This window comes from Typopeltis vanoorti, chromosome 8 (genome assembly GCF_054136105.1).
Source record: "Typopeltis vanoorti isolate ZY-2024b chromosome 8, IOZ_Tvanoo_1.0, whole genome shotgun sequence".
Classification (NCBI taxonomy): domain Eukaryota; kingdom Metazoa; phylum Arthropoda; class Arachnida; order Uropygi; family Thelyphonidae; genus Typopeltis; species Typopeltis vanoorti.
This window is the reverse complement of record NC_143556.1, coordinates 68,986,431-69,002,144: the sequence shown is the minus strand read 5'-3', so window position 1 is coordinate 69,002,144 and position 15,714 is coordinate 68,986,431. Positions and strand designations below refer to the sequence as shown.

Genomic DNA, 15,714 nt, shown 5'->3' with positions numbered 1-15,714 from the left:
CTCAAGAGCATTCAAGGAATTAGCTGAAATGATCAAACAGTATAACAAAAAAGCAAGAGATGATTTTACATCGTCTAGTCTTCTTTAATTCAAAGAAATGCATTGGCTACCAGTAGTTCACAGCAGACCACAAATCAGCAAACAACTTTATAGCAAACGCACGCTTTTGTGAAAATTCTTGTGTTTCACTCTATCAGGAGAAATACAGGAATAAAACTAAAAACTACATTACCAGTTGAAAGCCAAACGGCTATTATTCTGGCATCCTTAATAATAATAATACAAGGGATTTGTATCCCCTTAATTACATTACCAGTTTTCATTTTATTTATTTCTCCTGATAAAGTGAAACACAAGAATTTTCACAAAACTACTAGAGTAATTAATAAATTAATTCTATCCTATCTGTTTCTTTCATGTAGAAGAATACATTTCTAATGTGCTCTCAGAGTTTGATAGATAGAAAGAGGAGAGATGATGTGATTGAGACTTTTAAACTGAGTTACAGGGTTGATGCTGGGGAGTTCTTTTGCTTGGTGGAACAGGGAGAAGGAGCAAGAACAAGGGGTCATCCCTGGAAGTTATGAAAGGAAGCTGTGAGCAAGAGAGTGAGAAGTGGTTTCTTTGCATGGAGGGTGGTTGAACAGTGGAATGCATTGCCTGATAGAGTAGTGAGAGCACAAACGGTCAATGAGTTCAAGGAGTGGTATGATTGACTGTGTTTTCTATGAAAGATCTCCATGAGTCATGGAGGCCTGAATAATAACAACAATAATAATAAAAGACATTGTGTTTGTTCTGAAGTTTATAGTAGCACTTTTAACCTGAATTACTGCAGTTATTTTATCTCCCATAAATGTCTTTCTTTAATGAATTGACTACAAACTGCCAGTAAGAAAAATACATTAACTTAAAAAATATTATTGCAGCATACAAGGTAATATTAGCTTAGTACACACTTAGTGTTTAATTCTGGGAATACTTTTTACCATGCAAAATGTTTAATCAATTATAATGAGGATGCATATAATGACTTATTTTAACCATTGTGAACGTTCATTATAAAGGACTTCTACTATAGTTAAAATATCAATGTGTGTATAGATATTGATATATATATATATATATATACCATCATCTGAAGAATCCAATACAGAAACTTGGGCACACTTTCCATACATATCGATTACTGCATAGACTTGGGATGGAATGCCAGATGCTGCAATTCCTTGGTCCACACCATTAACAAAAATATGCAGTTCACTTGATGAAGTCTTCATAACCCCTACACAATCACCTTCATCAAGTTGATCCAAGTCTTCTCCATACTCTTCCATAATAGATCGACCATCCTGAAGAACTGAAGTCCCAGACATAATCCATGAACTTTTACGTAAACCACTTGCACTAGATGGAAATTTTAATGTTGAGGGATCTACAGATGTTATTCCAATTTCAATAGATCCACTCCATGTAGGCACCTAAACAAATAAAAAATAAATTATTAACAAAATTAATTATTATTACTTTTTTTACTGTATTTTTTACTATATAATTTAAAGAAATTACAACGTACTAGGATATACATTAAAATAAATTTTAATATATTTCAATATTTCGGCAACGTCACGTTGCCATTTTCAAGAACTTAAGAACAAGATACGTGTACTTAGGCACAATAAAACAGTAAATGAGGAAGAAGTCTGAAGCTATTATTTCTCCTAAAGTCCTGATAGTGCCCTCTAGCTGGTAATATTGGTATTCTTGGGCAATTGGGCTGAAGGTCTTCTGATATAGGTTTCCCAAATTTGAGGAAGTCTCATGCAGCCAAATTTGTTGAGGTTTGGATCGTTTCTTAGGGCTGAAGTTGATTCCATGAAAAGCCTTTCATATCTGTATTTGCTACGGTGTATTATCCTGGCTTTCTTCCACCATATTCAACGATATTAGACTGGATGTAGCTTGTGTTCTGACTAAAACCAACTTGCCCAGTAAAGAAATTAAATCTCTATTAGAATTAAAGAAAAACAAGAAAATAATAATCACCAAAGCTGAAAAAAGGGAATGGCACAGTATTGCTTAACCAAAAAGATTACACAGGTAAGCTGAAATCTCTATTGTTAGATCGGGCCACTTACCTCCCTATTGAGTACAATCCCACCAACTCTCAAATTAGAAAACTCCACAGGCTCCTTAAGAAGGTCACTTCTTGGCCTGTGGAAATCACTAACAAATTAAAACCATATAACTCCATACCCCCCCCCCATTATGGACTCCCAAAAATTCACAAGGAAAATGTGCCATTACGTCCCATAGTGGATGGCATTGATTCCCCCACATACAAACTAGCTAAACATTTGGCCAAAGCTCTCTCACACTATACTGTACATACATAAAAAACTCAGCCCACTTCAAAGCCAGCATAGAAAACTTTACACTCACACTGACATAATGGTCAGTTTGATGTCGCCTCCTTATTCACAAATGTCCCACTCAAAGAATTCTTAGAGCTAATATAAGCTAAATTTTCCCAATATCACAGCCCTATATCAGTTCACAATGAGCTCAGGCTATTTTGTTTGGCAAGGAAAATTCTACAAACAAACAGAGTGGACAGCCATGGGTTCTCCACTCTCCCCACCCTTGGCCAACTTTTATATGTAGACTTTTGAAGAGAAAGCCTTAAACTCTGCCCCACAAAAACCAACCATTTGGCTTCGCTATGTTGATGATGTGTTCGCTATTTGGCCACATGGCTCCGATGCACTCCTCTCCTTCCTAACACACTTAAACAACCAACACCCCAGAATCAAATTCACCCTGGAAGAGGAAAAAAAACAACTGCATTCCTTTCTTAGACACACTAGTCACCTGCCAGCCTGATGGAACCTTGGTTTTCTCAGTATATAGGAAACCCACCCATACAGGCAGATACATTCACCAACAATCCCCCCCCTCACAACAATATGGAGTCATTAAGACACTAAACAACAGGGTTAAATTTATCTGCTCGAATGACAATGCCCTAACCACAGAACTAAACCACAATCTCAACATTTTCTCAGCTAATGGCTATCCCCCCCAAAAAAAATCCAAAAAATATTGAAACCAGTAAGCCACAACCCTCCCCCTCCCTCACAACAAGGATTACTCTAAATCCATCACCATACCTTATATCCGAGGCACCTCGGAAAAAATCACAAAAATCCTAAAAAAACATAACTTGACTTCTTGTTACAAACCATATAAAAAATTGGCATCCCTGATCCACTTTATTAAAGACCAACCTCCCCCTAGACCTACCTGGTGTATACCAGGTCCCTTGCAGCTGTAAGCTGTCCTACTTTGGCCAAACAGGCAGGACAGCAAATATCAGAACACAAGGACTACATCCGGTTTCACCAATACAGCCACTCTGGTCTTGCTGACCATGCGCTGGATACCTGCTATAGAATATGGTGGAAGAAAGCCAGGATAATATACCGTAGCAAATACAGATACGAAAGGCTTTTCATGGAATCAACTTCAGCCCTAAGATACATCCAAACCTCAACAAATTTGGCAGCATGAGACTTCCTCAAATTTGGGAAACCTACATCAGAAGACCTTCAGCCCAATCGCCCAAGAATACTAACATTGCCCGCTAGAGGGCACTATCAGGACTTCAGAAGAAATAATAGCTTCAGACTTCTTCCTCATTTACTGTTTTATTGTGCCTACGTGCATGTGTCTTGTTCTTAAGTTCTGGAAAATGGCAACGTGACGTTGCCGAAATATTGAAATATATTAAAATTTATTTTAATGTATATCCTAGTACGTTGTAATTTCCTTAAATTATATAGTAAAAATGCATAACCAACGTCTAAGCCTTTCCACAAGAATTATAATTATTATTGCATTAAGATCAGTATAGTCTATAGACAGATTTAGAAATCAAACCTGGACTTTTTAATTAAAATAATGTTAATTATACATGAAGTAACTAACTCCTCCTGCTCAGACAATATACAAGGGTGGTCTGAAAAGTTCTTGGGCTCGACCATGGATGGCAACACTATCGGCAAGATTTTTTTTTCTAAGTTGGTACATCTGTCACAAGCATCCATGTGAAATTGCAAGTCATTTCTATCAAATAGTTTGTTTTATACAGTTGTCTATATCCCTTGTCTGTATCCTTTGAAATGGATAAAACTGAGTATCATGCAGTTATAAAATTCTTTGTAAAAGAAGGTTTAATGCCAAAAAGAAATTCATTCGAAGTTCATAAAAGTTTATGGGCACTCTTCTCCTTTGTTTTCGACAATTAAGAAATGGGCTGCCAAGTTTAAACATGGCCTTGAAGATGATCCACGTGAAGGACATCCAAAAAGTGTAACAACACCAGAAATCATTGATCGAGTGCATGATATGGTATTGGTTGACTGGTGAGTCAAAGTGAGCGAAATTGCTGGACTATAAGCATTTCAAAAGAAAGTGTAGGACAGTGGTGTTCAACCTTTTTTACTATGCGAGCTACTTTTCTATAAAAAGTTATTCGGTGATCTTCTCTTTTATATAGATCATGTTCCCCCAACTTGATATCTGATTATGCACAAATAAACAACTAAAAAAAAATACACAACTAAAAATTTTGCGTATTTAAAAATTTATTTATCACTTTTAATTATTTTAATACAACAAAAAATATATATATATTGGAATAAAATATTTCTCTATTTTGGAAAACCAAAGTTAGAAAATACAACAGATTGATTACAAACTCACAAGTTACAGAAAATGCTGGTTGATTTAAAAAAAAAAAAAAAGTTAATGTGAAATTTGGCACTGTTTGGACCTCGCAATATTTTCACAGTCAAGTTGATATGAAGAAGTGGCCAATCGCAGACAATCATCCAAATGATCATTTGCAATTTGGTTTCTTAATTGATTTGGTCATATTTGAAAAGCGGATTCTGACAAGTATGTCGATCCGAAACATGACGGAATTTTTCAGGCAATATCAGTTAATATTGGGAATTTTTCATGTGCATATTTCCATATGACATCTTTGTTTATTGATTTTAAATGTAAACTATTCTGAATGTTTATTATCTCAAGTTCTACTTCAGCTTGGTTTATATCAAACAGCCCACTAATTTTATTTGAAATTTTTGTGATGTTCAAGTTTTCTTCAAATGGATTATTGATAAAAGATACAATCATTTCAGTTTTATTAAAATCTTTAAATCTTGAATTTATTTTTTCCTCAACTAATTCTATTTCAAGAATAAATTCTTTTAAATCATAGCGAAGTATTTCTTGATTTTGTTCAAAAAATTTTAATAAATATGGGAGATGTCTAAATTCGCGGTCATTTATATTTTTCTTTAATAAAAGTAAGTATTGTTGGAAAGTTTTTATTGAACTTAACATGTCAATTAAATTTTTATCTCTACCTTGTAACTCTAAATTTAAATTGCTTAATTTCGTACAGAACGCTACTAAAAATGCTAAGTGTAACAACCATCTTTTATCACTCAATTGTGGATAAATATCTCCTTTTTCATCAAGAAAAATTTTTATATCGTTAATTAATACAAGAAATCTTTCTAAAAATTGACTTCTGATGAGCCAGCGAACATTACTGCAGATGATGATAGGGAACTTCTGTTCCCTATCATCATCTGCCTGTAATTTAAATAACCGCCATTGCAGGGCTTTTCCTCGAACAGAATTTACAATTTTAAATGTAATATCCAAAACATCTTTTGTGTTTAATCTTTTACTACACAGTACTTGTTGGTGAATAATACAGTGGTACATTAAAAAATCTGGATCTTATGTCATCGTTTATACATAATGAAATAAAGCCTGATTTATTACCTATCATTGCAGGAGCACCATCAGTAATAACAGACACAAGTTTAAAAAGCAGACGTTTGTGTTGTTTTTTACAAATTCATCAAATGCCAAAAAAAGTCTTCTTCCCAATAATGGTATAATTTTCAAAAGTTCTTTACTAGAATAATCTTGAAATACCATGTGATAAATACCATTAACTGAGCAATATCAGTGAAGTTGTTTGATTCATCAAACTGTAATGAAAACACAACACACTGGTAAATGTCTGACATTAACCTGGCCTGGAAACTTTTCTCCGGTAATTGGAACTGTTCCTTTCAGCAATTTGAAACCTTATCTGCAGCCTAGAAGTAGTCTCTCTCTCTAGCAATGTCTCGAACCGAGAAGCTCCTTTCTGGAAGCGGGAAATTCCTCTCTTAAGCAAAGTGATCCGGGCAGTCTCTCTGACGGTGACTCTGGACAGGGCGGCCTCCTCTCTGACAGCAATTCTAGATCTGGGACCCCCTCCCTCTGCTTGCTTCAGTCCCTTTTTATTAGGCCTCCTCTGAGACCTCGCATGAAGTTCGGCAACCCCCCCCCCCCAAGAATCAGTATGAGTCTTTCATCTTAAGTTTCAAGTTCAGCACGCCTTTTGTTCTCCTCCGCTTTCTTTTGATTGTAAGTTGCCGGCCATCGGAAAGTTGTTTGAACTCTTTCTGACTGACTTCGGAGATGTTTACACTTAGAGCCTGCAAGCCTTTCTCATACATACAAGTTTCAATAACAATCTTTCTAATGCTGCCATGTACAGCTTCGGCAACAAAAATGTTGCCTTTGTTTTTAACACTCTAACATATTCTTATTAAAGCAGTATATACAGTTAGCTTCAAAAAAATTATTTACATCTAATACAAACTATACCGAGACAAACAAAGTTTATTTTTTTACGATATTCACATGGGACTTAACCTAAGTAAAAAATCAATGTAATGTGCTTTGGAATATTTAATATTAAGCTACAATCAAGTTTTTACACTTTGCTTATAATCGTATTCACTCGGCTCGCTGTTTGACTTCCACTGATCCAAATTAATTCATTTACCCGGACTTATAAGAAAATTATTGATTTGACAATTTTAACGAAAAATAAATAAACAATAGCAATACACTTAAAGCGAATTAAAAATAATACAAAATAATGATAAATAAAATATTATATTTTCAGTTTTAATTAAATTTGTAAGGAAGGAGGAATACACAAGAGATCAACCAAAAATCGCTCCACGATCGACGGGTTGAACACCCCTCGTGTAGGATATATTTTGCATGAAGAATTGCACAAGATGGGTGCCGTGCTTGCTCACAGCAGATCAAAAATGCACTCGCATGAAAATCTCTGAACAGTAGTTGGGGCATTTTAACAAGAATAAAACTGATTTTCTGCATAGATTTATTACTATGGATGAGACTTGGATTCACCATTACACACCAGAATCCAAACAGCAGTCAAAACAGTGAACAGAATAATAATAATAATAATTATTATTATTATTATTTTTATTTTTCAACATAATCTCCCTGCAAAATACCTTTCTACAGCTGAAATCACCTCTTGATTCAAAGAAAAATGCTGACCAGCAAGGAAGAGTTTTAGTTTTGGGAAGAGATAGAAGTCAGAGGGAGCCAAATCTAGGGAATAGGATGGGTGTTCCAACAATTCACAGTGCAGATCCCTTAATTTTCTAATTGCCAAAACACCTTTGTTGGCAGGTGCATTGTCTTGATGAAAGATGATTTTTCTTCTGGAAACCGAGTCTTTTCTCACAATTTTTTCATCTAGTCTCGTTAAAAGATCAGAATAATATTCCCCAGTTATTGTTTTACCCTTTTCAAGATAATTAATAAACAAAATGCCTTTAGCATCCCAAAACACCGATGCTATGACCTTTCCTGTTGTGGAACCGACACTGTCTTTTTTTGGCGATGGTTGTTCAGCGCCAAATTTTCAGCATGATTTGATGAGCTGATTTAGTCACTTTTGCAATGTGCCCCCTAAACTTCAATTCCCTATCCACCAACACTCCCAAATCCATGGCCTCATCAATCTCCTGGAGTACGGCTCCACCAATGCGATATACTGCTGCTATTCTTTTCACCCCAAAGTGCATAACCTTACACTTTGCCACATTAAATTGACATCCATTTTTCCTAGTCCAGTCCTCCAAACTATCCAAATCATCCTGTAAAATTTTGACATCCTGTGCACTCACAATTGCTCTACCCAACTTTGCATCATCAGCAAACAAGTGAACACTTCCTCTCAAATCCTTTCCTATATCATTGATGAACTAATTGAAAAGCAGTGGTCCAAGAACAGAGCCCTGCAGCACACCACTAGTCACAAGCTGTCTTTTAGACTCCACTCCTGCATAAACCACTCTCTGGTATCTCTCCTTCAACCACCCTCCTATCCATCTCACCAACCCTATATCTATCCGCATCTGTTCCAGTTTACTGATTAGGATTCCATGTGGTATCCTGTCAAAGGCCTTGGCAAGGTCCAGTAGTATCACTGCAAACCCATTACCCCTATCCAGTTCAGCCGTCACTGTGTTATAAAACGTGAGCAAGTTACTGAGGCATGATCTACCCTTCACAAAACCATGTTGTCCCCCATACAATATCCCATTTTCATCTATCCAATCCTGTATTCTTTTCTTGACTAATTTCTCAAAGACCTTGACAATGATTCCTGATATGCTAATTAGTCAGTAATTTACAACAGCAGTCTTGGAACCACCTCATGCAGTGGAACTTTTTTGACGTGATGTCTAATTCTCACCTTCCCTTATTATGCTCCATTACTAGTTACCAACTTGGATACTGAATAAAGATGGGCTGGCAATGTCAGACTTACATGATTAAACTGCAAAATTAAACTTTTAATTATATGTTTACATGTCAATAAAAACATGGAAGTGCCCACTGAAATTAAAATAACATCGATACAAAGCATAAAATATTTTTATACATTTCATCCATATGGCCATTTGGGGTTAATCCATGCACATACAAACATGATCACATGTCCTAGATATTGGTAAATGCCAGTTAAACAAGCCTTCTTCCACCCTCCCTCATTTTCATCAAAGAATTTAGGTAAATACCAAAAAGTTGGTTAAAACTGGAAAAACTTCAAACCCAACAGAAATGAAGATGGGCATCAGCATAGAAAGAATTACAGGAGAGCGAAAGAGAGAGATGAAACTGGCAGAGGAATTACAAAAACACATCAACAAAAATGGTACTTGTGAGACAAAAACTTTTACTCACTGTGCTCCCATTTCTCTCTCAAAAAGGCAGCACCAGTACTACATGGCTGTACTTATACACAGGTGCATGAGGCTCTAGCTGAGGCCCATGAAAAAATTAGGCAATTTTTTAGGCACCAAACAATGAGGGAGGGGCCCAGGAGCACTCTAGATGCCTCAAGCCCCGCCTTGGGAAAAGTGTAAGTACGGCACTGGCTAAACCTAAAGATAAAGCTTCCTAGCATCACTCTTTTTCTCCAACTCTTGCATAGATGGATGACCAAGGCAAATTTCTTGCTACCATACCAGCAACTGAGCACAATATGCCTCTTCTTGTTTTTTGAAGAAAATAAAAACAAAAGACACCAGAAGAATACTAAACATCTTGGATACTGAGAAGTCATCTGGTCTCAATAGCATACCTGTAATTGTACCCAAACATTATATTCTGGCATTAATAGTTATCCTTTATCATCTGTAGAATATCTTTTCAGCTGGCACTTATCTCAATGCATGTATGCAGGCATATATTCAACCTATACCAGAAAAGGGGATATTAATCTCCAACTACCAATTGCAATCACTTCAATCCTCTCAAAAATAATGGAGAAAGTAATCCACAGTTAAATTTTCTATGGTCTAGAATCTCGCCAGTTAATCAATGGGGTAAGGATAACCTGGTTGCTTTAAATGGCACCAAAACACAGTCTTGCCTTTTCTTTTGCAAAAGGGATCCCAGCTTACATTCCCTTACCTTCAGTAATATCATCAGAAAGGATCAGATCTCTCTCTCTCTCTCTCTCTCTCTCTCTCTCTCTCTCTTTCTTTCCCCCCCCCTCCCCCTTGGACTAACATCCACCTCCAACTCCCCTGGCATAAATATATCATATCAATAACTTCCTTCATCTGTAAAAAAAACTACACATTCTCTTCTGCTCAAGGTGATATTTTTCACCTACTCACATTATACAAATCCAAGATATATCCATCCTTAGAATAATATCCCCATTTTTGATGGTGTATCCAAAACCTCAATAAAAATTCTCAACGCTCTCCAAAAGAAATTAATTTGGCCCATCCCTCTTTCAGAAACCTGCTTCAACTTCTTCTCGTATATGCACTGTTTCAGTTCTGTGTCTCTTCTACAGGAACTTCCATGGTCAGTGCTCTAAGGAAATGGCAGTCATTACTCCTGTTGGCCTATTAAAACAAAAGTAGCAGCTGCCCGACATTCCTTTTCAGTACAACTGCAAACACATCAAACCTACTTCCTCTCTTTCTCATTTATTCCATCTGCCTCTGTCCTCTGATAATAGCCCTCCTTCATGAGGTGTTTCCCAACAACTACAGCCTCCAACTTTTCAAAAAAAGTCAATATATTCCTTTTTTCTCAATCCTCATTTCTACTACAAACACACAGTACTGATGTGCTGTGCTGTGTGTGTGTGTGGGCATGGATGTTTGCGATTGTCTGTGAAAATACTAGTGGTGATGATCAGCGGTAGATGGTGTTGGTGTAGATGATGAAGGTAGTTGAGGTTGGTGGATACGGAGAGTTGTAGAGTAGGTGCCCTCCCTCAACGAGTCTTTGGACTCCCTGAAGGTGTTATATAATAATAATAATAATGTGCTATAGGTTATTCCACTTCTCATGTATGGGATAATTAAAAAATCAGGTAAGAAATTTGAAATAATGATCATAAAATGTCATATTCATGCAGTAATGAAAGAAAGGAGTAGCTATAGCAATACTTATCAAGCACATATTTATGCTTAAAATTTCACTGAAACTCATATTTTATTGTTATTGGAATAAAGCCAGGAATGATTTAAATGACAGTTTAATTGATCATATTTTATCTCTGTCCATCGATGTGCCACACAGAAACTGCAGATAACACAGAACAAAGAGAAACGATTAGACCAAAGCCTAATGAATATAAACTTCAATGGCAGACAATTCCAAGCAGAGTGATGATGACACATTTCAAAATGGGAACTTAGATTATGAGACTTGTTTGTGCCTACAGTCTCACTATACATACATACAGCCATTAAGAGGCAAAGGAATTTATCACATCATTAAAAAGATTTTGTTGGAAATGTGAATAGAAGAGCAGGAAATGAATCCCAGAACATAGAAGAAATGTTTTAGAAAAATGTAGAGAACTCTGAAATTTAGACTCAGAATGTTGACTTTGGACTTTGCAAAGGCACCTGACAGGATACCACATAGAACCCTATTATGTAAATAGGAACAAAAAAAGGCTGAACATGAAGCTTGTCATACAGATAAGTGGGTACCTGATGGACATACATGAGATATCATTGTTATGATTATTATTATTACAGGACACCTCCAAGGACTCATCGAGTGAGGGCACCATCTCCACTACTGAATCCACCAGTTACACAGGTCATTCCTCCACACACAACACCCCCACTAGTATTTTTGTCTGGAAACTGCATGTAATATCCTAGCTGATTTACCTGTATGTGGGATGAAACACCCGAGTATCTGGGAGATCAGCTGACTCACCTTCAATTGAAAAAAAAAGCCTACATAAAGATTCTTCTCATAACAATGAGAACTGAACTCAGATTTTTTCCAATTGAAGGGCACAATGTACCATCGTTCTTTCAACTGCACTGCAGAGGTGGAGTCAAATCTAGGATAAGGCAGGTGACCAAAGGCGTACCATCACTCTATACTTGAGATGCTGCTGTTTGATTTGAATGTTAATGATACTGGGAATAATTTTAGAAGCATATTCAGTTGTCTTCTAATTATATAAAACTATATTCTTTTTCAGGTTATCTTGGAAGTAAAGAAATATGCTACTGGCCATACCACTTCCGAAGGTAGCGGATATTAGTTCACTGTTATTATGGCAACGGGTCATCAGGAACCTTGTGATAGATAATTGCATTTTCCAAAAATAAGTTCCCTGTAACAATTTAATGGTATGAAATACCATTAAATTGTTCTCACATCGGCAAGTAAGGAAGTAATAAAATAATTATATTCAAAGTACCACACGATGTGATAACATACAAAATTTAAGAGACTATTTTATGCAGCATAAGCCTATAGTACGGATGGTAAGAAAAGCCTGAAATGTAACTTATTCCGCTACTTCCAAGATAACCTGAAAAAGAATATAGATAGCACGATAGTTAATACAAAGTGATGTAGAAATCCTACAAGATGATTCAATTCAACCATTTACAGTTTAGTAAAGGATAACAGTTGTTAGCTTAGTGTGGCAAGGTTTAAGGTTACATACTTTGGGATGAACTACATGCTGGGTGTTACATATATGAAAGTGGAGTGCAAGAAAATTATGAGGATAGAGATTTGGGAATGATGGTTGAAGAAAAAGAAGTCATAGAGGATCGAAACACAAGTGACCATGATAGCGATAGGTCTGTGAATGAACCTTTACTGACATGCAATCATTACATGACAGCATTTCTAAAAGGAAGAAAAACTTGGGGAAGAACAAGTTGGGTTCAAGGTAAATAGGAGTTGTCAGAATCTGATTTTCACATTATTAGGGGAAAATGGAATGGAAAAGACTCTTCCAAAGAACAAAGGTATATGGAATGAAGAGAATGAGAAGTTGGTTCAGTGAGTTTGAAGCTAAACAGTATATCAATATAACCAGCTGCTGCTCAAAATCATATCTGAATAGAGAAAAGTGGAAGAATGACAATAGCCACTTAAGCAAACAAGCATCCATGAATACTTATAGAAAATATATAATGCTGAAATACAGCATCTAATGCAAAGCAGAATGGAGGCAGTGATTTGGGGTAGGGGGGGAGAGGGAGAGAGAGAGAGAGAGAGAGAAGGAAGAAGGATCATCTATTAAGAAAACAGCTCTCTTCTGGATACAAGTAAGCATTCTAATGAATATTTCTGGTACACCACCCCAAATATAAGAACAATATTCTAAGGCAGAGTGGATTTGGGATTTATAAAATATTATGAATTGAAAAAAAAATGAGTGATATTGCTGAGAATGAAAAAGAATACCCAGACTTATGGAGACTGAAGAGGGGACTATAGACAATGATTTTATGCCAAGTAGGTGAGCAGAATGTTATCAAAAGTGATGAAGAGTGACACATGGACTTTCTCCTGGGAAATAACACAGGGCTATGTTTTGGTAGCATTAAAATTCAAGATCTCTCTCTGGTCAGTGTTTAATATACTGGCCATACAGATCTTGAAGCTTAAGTCAACTGAGAACTACAGAGTTTTGGAAATAACAAAGAGGAATGGAATGTACTGTAATCAGCAAAGCTATTAATACAACCTGGATGTTAGTGAAAGAAGATCACTGATATATACATATACAGAAGGAAGAGCATAGATCAGTGTTCCCAAAATGTCGTATTGTATACATACTCCCAAGACTAAGCACGAGATCTTTAGATGCTTATGAGGTCCTTTATTTTATTATTATTATTATTTAATATTTTTGTTGCAGATAAGTGCAAGTCTATTCTTATAATTTAAAAATTTATAATCTTAAAATCGAAAAAAAAAATCGAAAAAAAAAATCTCTATTCAGTAGAGCTGAGAAGAGAAAGAAATGATAAACACAAGGTAGCAATTACAACATAACAATTTCATTCCCTTATTTCAGATAATAGTGGCATTTGTAAACAAACATAATAGTTCATTTCTGGTTCAATAATAAGTCCCATCAACATCACTTCTTAGATGCGACGTTTCCCCTTGACTATTTCTATCATTGGTGATGACACACACACAGAGGGAGAGAGAGAATTTGGCATTCATCTGGCGAAACTGACCATGAAATAATGACTTGGGTCATTACCCACCATGAAATATGATGGGTAGCTAACCATATGGAGGCTTCTGTCAGGAAAAGATTATGTGTAACTAAAAGGCAGGTGATTATGGAAAATTAAGAAACACAGCTCTTGAACAATCCCATGGTTAAGAAAAAAGAAAAAAATAATAAATAAAGTTTAATGCTGCTTGGACACCAACCCAGGAATATTTAAAGGCAGTGCTGTCCCCATTTTTCACTGAATGTTACACTCAATGTCTTATCCATGCCAAGTAACTTGGCTTCTTTGAAATCTGATTAATGCTCTGATAAGATGGTAAATCCTGTATTCATAACATATTATGGCTGTCAATCATGTGTGAATTTTTTTGCTGGTTTGCAGGATGATAATCCTAAATTTCCACGAGTGGAACCTTCCATCTCATATGAAGGTCGCAGGGTTTGCAACCAAAGGGCAAAGTCAAAATGAAATGGGCTACAGAAGCTTACATATTAACTATTAGTGGTTTATATTGAGAGTTGACTTGACTAACATTATGAAAACCAACATTTTTCTTTAACCAATTTTCTACCTATGTTAACTAGATTTCCTATCAAATGCTTTTATATATATATAATTCATCCAAAACCTGCTTACCTTTTTTTCTATGCGAACTTGAAATAGCCTGTCATTTTCGAGTGGAGCACTGCTCATAATTAACCCATTATTAAATTCCTTGTATGGATTATTTCGATGGGCTGTTCTGCTTTCACTACTTAACGTTACCATGCTACCTGTTTTGTGATGAAATTTTAGAACGGTAGCCATCATAAATCACATATTTATATTCCAAAATAACTATGGAGTTAGACATTCGGATTTATATGGATCTACATTTTCCTTCATTCAGCATTTCTCCGATTACAGGATACCCAGGTTATCTGTCAAGGAAAACAAGGAAACTCAGCTGTCTTTTTTTTTTTTTAAGGATTAGTGAAAAAACACAAAACGGAGAGCCTCCGAATGGTAAAAAATAAATACTATATAATGTACCATAGCCATACAGGTGATCTCTATAAAACTATACATAGAGAGAGAGAGAGAGGGTGGGGGGGGGGGACTATTGTTTATTTCCAAAAATGCCCGCTTCGTGTTTATTTTCAATTAACTGAAGGGAGTCGTTTGAAGGGTACACCTTCCTTTATTATACATGAAATTCAAATAAACCATACACAAATTTTGCGAGAAAATCATTTGAACACATCATTAACATACACGCTTTAGTTGTTAAGGGCCGAAGAGTAGTAAAGCAACTTGCAAAATTCGCAACCTAGCGGTAAAATGTTCAAACTTTCAAATGTAGGGAGATGATCAGGATATTATAAAAATGCTAACAGCAAAATTCATCGATGAGGGAAGAAGGAGGAGAACGATTCCATTGGAGTCTCGCATCTGCTGTTTTAACAAGAATAAAACTGATTTTGTGCGTCGATTTATTAATATGGATGAGACCTGGATTCACCATTACAAATCAGAATCCAAACAGCAGTCAAAACAGCTCACAGAAGCCGGTTGTTCAGCGCCAAAAAAAAGACAGTGTCGGTTCCACAACATGAAAGTTCATAGCATCGGTGTTTTGGGATGCTAAAGGCATTTTGTTTATTAATTATCTTGAAAAGGGTAAAACAATAACGGGGTAATATTATTCCGATCTTTTAACCAGACTTGACGAAAAATTTTGTGAGAAAAGACCCGGTTTCCAAAAGAAAAAATCATT

The 15,714-nt window shown here is 36.0% G+C and overlaps 1 protein-coding gene across 2 annotated transcripts in view; it reads right to left on the bottom strand.

The window, feature by feature from the left end:
* Neurl4 (neuralized E3 ubiquitin protein ligase 4) overlaps positions 1–15,209 on the bottom strand; it is a 646,806-nt gene extending 631,597 nt beyond the window's left edge. For both annotated transcript variants that reach the window (XM_090397278.1, XM_090397280.1), the window contains exons 1-2: positions 14,595–15,209; positions 1,133–1,481 (exon numbers count right to left, since the gene is read on the bottom strand). In XM_090397278.1, coding sequence (XP_090253404.1) covers positions 1,133–1,481; positions 14,595–14,768 — 523 coding nt within the window. In that variant the 5' untranslated portion in view covers positions 14,769–15,209. The remainder of the gene's footprint in view (positions 1–1,132; positions 1,482–14,594) is intronic.
* Between the last annotated feature and the right edge of the window lie 505 nt (positions 15,210–15,714).